This window comes from Centruroides sculpturatus, unplaced genomic scaffold (assembly GCF_000671375.1).
Source record: "Centruroides sculpturatus isolate CEXI.00-Female unplaced genomic scaffold, Cexi_2.0 scaffold1028, whole genome shotgun sequence".
NCBI classification, from domain to species: domain Eukaryota; kingdom Metazoa; phylum Arthropoda; class Arachnida; order Scorpiones; family Buthidae; genus Centruroides; species Centruroides sculpturatus.
Window position 1 is genome coordinate 149,465 of NW_019385171.1, and position 2,816 is coordinate 152,280.

General features: G+C 43.1%; 1 protein-coding gene across 1 annotated transcript; it reads right to left on the reverse strand.

Moving 5' to 3' along the window:
* Positions 1-1,297: 1,297 nt before the first annotated feature.
* Positions 1,298-2,225, reverse strand: LOC111635708. The gene has a single exon (XM_023380754.1). It carries the CDS (start codon positions 2,006-2,008, stop codon positions 1,298-1,300), a length of 711 nt encoding a protein of 236 aa, XP_023236522.1. The 5' UTR covers positions 2,009-2,225.
* Positions 2,226-2,816: the final 591 nt, after the last annotated feature.

The following is a 2,816-nucleotide window of genomic DNA, read 5'->3' on the forward strand; positions in this document are numbered from 1 at the left end:
CTGATTATTGTGCCATTATTTTCCAGCATGGACAGAGAATGAGAAGCATATTTCCCATTAATTTTATGGATTTTGTTCCAGACTGCTTTTGAGCTAGTGGAAGATGTTATGCTAGAAACATACTTCCTCCAAGAATCCCTTTGGCTTTGCCTTCTTATTCTTCTGGCATTTGCCTTTGCTTTTTTAAAAGCAATCAAATTTCTAGCAGTGGGGTATCTTCTGAAAATCCCCCATGCTTTCTTTTGTGTTTTAAATGCTGCCTCGCAATTCTGGTTCCACCATGGTTTTGGATGCTTTGGGTATCTTGTTGACGTCTTTCCCATTGTTTTTTCGGCTGCCTGAATAATACTGGAAGTGACAACTTCAATTGTATCATTGATATCAGCAGTATTGACCATTTCCTCAGTGATGTTAGCCAAAGAGGAAAATGCAGGCCAATCTGCCGTTTCGAGTTTCCAGCATGGGGGACAGGCTGTTTCACAGCTTTCTCTGCCTTGATATTTTAGAAATATTGGGAAGTGATCACTAGAGAGTGGATTAGATCCAACCTCCCATGAAAATGCTGAAAACAGGCTTGGGCTTGCTAATGAAAGATCAATGGCAGTGAATATTCTTGTTGGGGCATGGAAGTATGTCACTTCTGTATTAAATAAATATAGTTGTTGATTGCCTATGAATCTTTCAATGGTCCTGCCTCGACGGTTAATGTCTGGACTGCCCCACATAGAATTGTGACCATTAAAATCACGAAGTAAAAGGAATGGTGTTGGCAGCTGTTCAACCAACGCATCCAGTTCATTCTCATTGACTCTGACATCTGGTGGCAAGTATATAGAACAAACTGTGACAGTTACGCCAATTGAAATTTTGACTGCCACAGCTTGCAGCTCTGTTGTTATTTGTACCGGTAAGGATGGAATGCGATTTGAAACCAGAATAGCCACACCGCTACTGACACAGTTGTGGCTATCATCATCCTTGTGGTAGAGATTGAATCCTTTTAAAGTAATTCTTTCTCCAGGTTTCAGATGGGTTTCCTGGAGTGCCACGCAGAGAGTTGAGGTAGATGATGTCAAGTGTTTAATGTCAGAGAAGTTGTTGCAGAAACCACGACAGCTCCATTGGATTTATAATCCATTATGTGTTTGAGGTAGCATTTTTAACAAGGTTATCTCTCTTTAATTTCACAGCTGATTTGCCTTTTGGAGGTGAAGTTGGTGGTGTCACCCCCTTATTTTTCTCTTCATCAGAGAAGTCAGAGAACTCACTCATAGACTGAGCCTCTGAATTTTTAGGTTTAGAGAGAGCTGCTTTCACTCTGTTTGTTTAGTGTACTAGCTTTTTTAGAACACACATTCCTGGTTGTTATCCCTGTTTTAGGTAGGGGCGTTTTGCTTTTCTTGTTCTCCTTTTTTGCTGTTTGGGTAGATTGTATCAACAAACATTTTGCATGGCGTGTTAGCGATTCATTTGGTGAAACAGAAATGTCTATCTGAACTCCACATATCTTTGTGGATTTTAGAACAGCAGCAAATGTCTTCTGTCTCACTGGTGCACTTAAAGTGACCATGCGACGTGCCTCCGGGTAAGGTATATTATTTATAGTCTTCACCCGCTGTATCTCTTTTTCTGTTTGCCATGTAGGACATTTTCGGGAGTAGGCAGGGTGAGCTTCTTTGCAGTTGACGCAGCATGGAGTAGTTGTACATTCAGTACTGTCATGATCTTCTTTTCCACACTGGGCGCATGCACTTTTCCCACGGCAGGATGTTTGTGAGTGTCCAAACCGCTGGTATTTAAAGCAACGCAGCGGATTTGGAATGTATGGGCGAACTTGACAACGGAGATATCCTGCTGCAACGGAAGATGGCAATGTTGGCTTGTTGAACATGATTATAAGATGTTTTGTAGGTATCAACTTGCCATCGCGCCTGATAGAGATGCGTCTGACGGCAGTGACACCTTGGTCTGAAAGGCCTATCTGGATATCTGATTCACTTTCAGACATCAAATCTGCTTCAGATATCACACCACGTGATGAGTTTAAACTCACGTGTGGTGTGATAATGACTTCTATATCTTCCAAGGTCTTTGTTGACAAAAGTTTTGCCGATTGTTGGGGTGAGGATGTTTGTAAAAGCAGGTCTCCTGACCTCAACTTTTGAATTTTTTTCAAATTTCCGATGGTGGACTGGAACAATTTTTGTATTAGAAAAGGGGAACGTTCAGAGGTGTTTCATTGATAGCATGAGCTATAAAGTAAGTTGGCTGGTTGGATAAACTTTCATCCTTTGGTGGTATTATATCTGTACATTGATGTTTGGTGGTTTTTGAATCCATATTGTAAATTTTAATATTCAGCTCCTAGTGACCCCACCCACCACGGGGCCCAACAAGGGGATGCCGTCACATGGGAGACTCCCATAGACCGTCACACCAGGGTTTCCCAGGAGCTATACCCTCAAAATGCAGTCAAGAAGAGCACATCTTGTTTGACATGTCCGCCCGGTCTGCATCAATCAGTTGACTCCAGGCCGAGGTCAAGAATGACTCAACGACCAGCCGATTGACTCAAACGGAGCCTGATTTGAGCCTCCCGTTTATCCGAAGCAGGGGCCAAAGCAGTGTGTTGGGGACGTTATGTTGCCCCTCAACTACCAGGATCCCCCGTTCTGGCATACGGGACACCACGCACGGCAAACACGTGGGTGGGCATTCAGATCCCAGGGATGGTAAAGAGGAGTTTCTAAACCATCTCTGGGAGGTCCCCTCACCACGGACAGGAACCTACATCGAGGGGTATTTTTTAAATCCTT

Excerpts from the sequence above, each read along its gene's own strand:
- LOC111635708 (XM_023380754.1), bottom strand. The coding sequence starts at position 2,008 with ATGTCTGAAAGTGAATCAGATATCCAGATAGGCCTTTCAGACCAAGGT.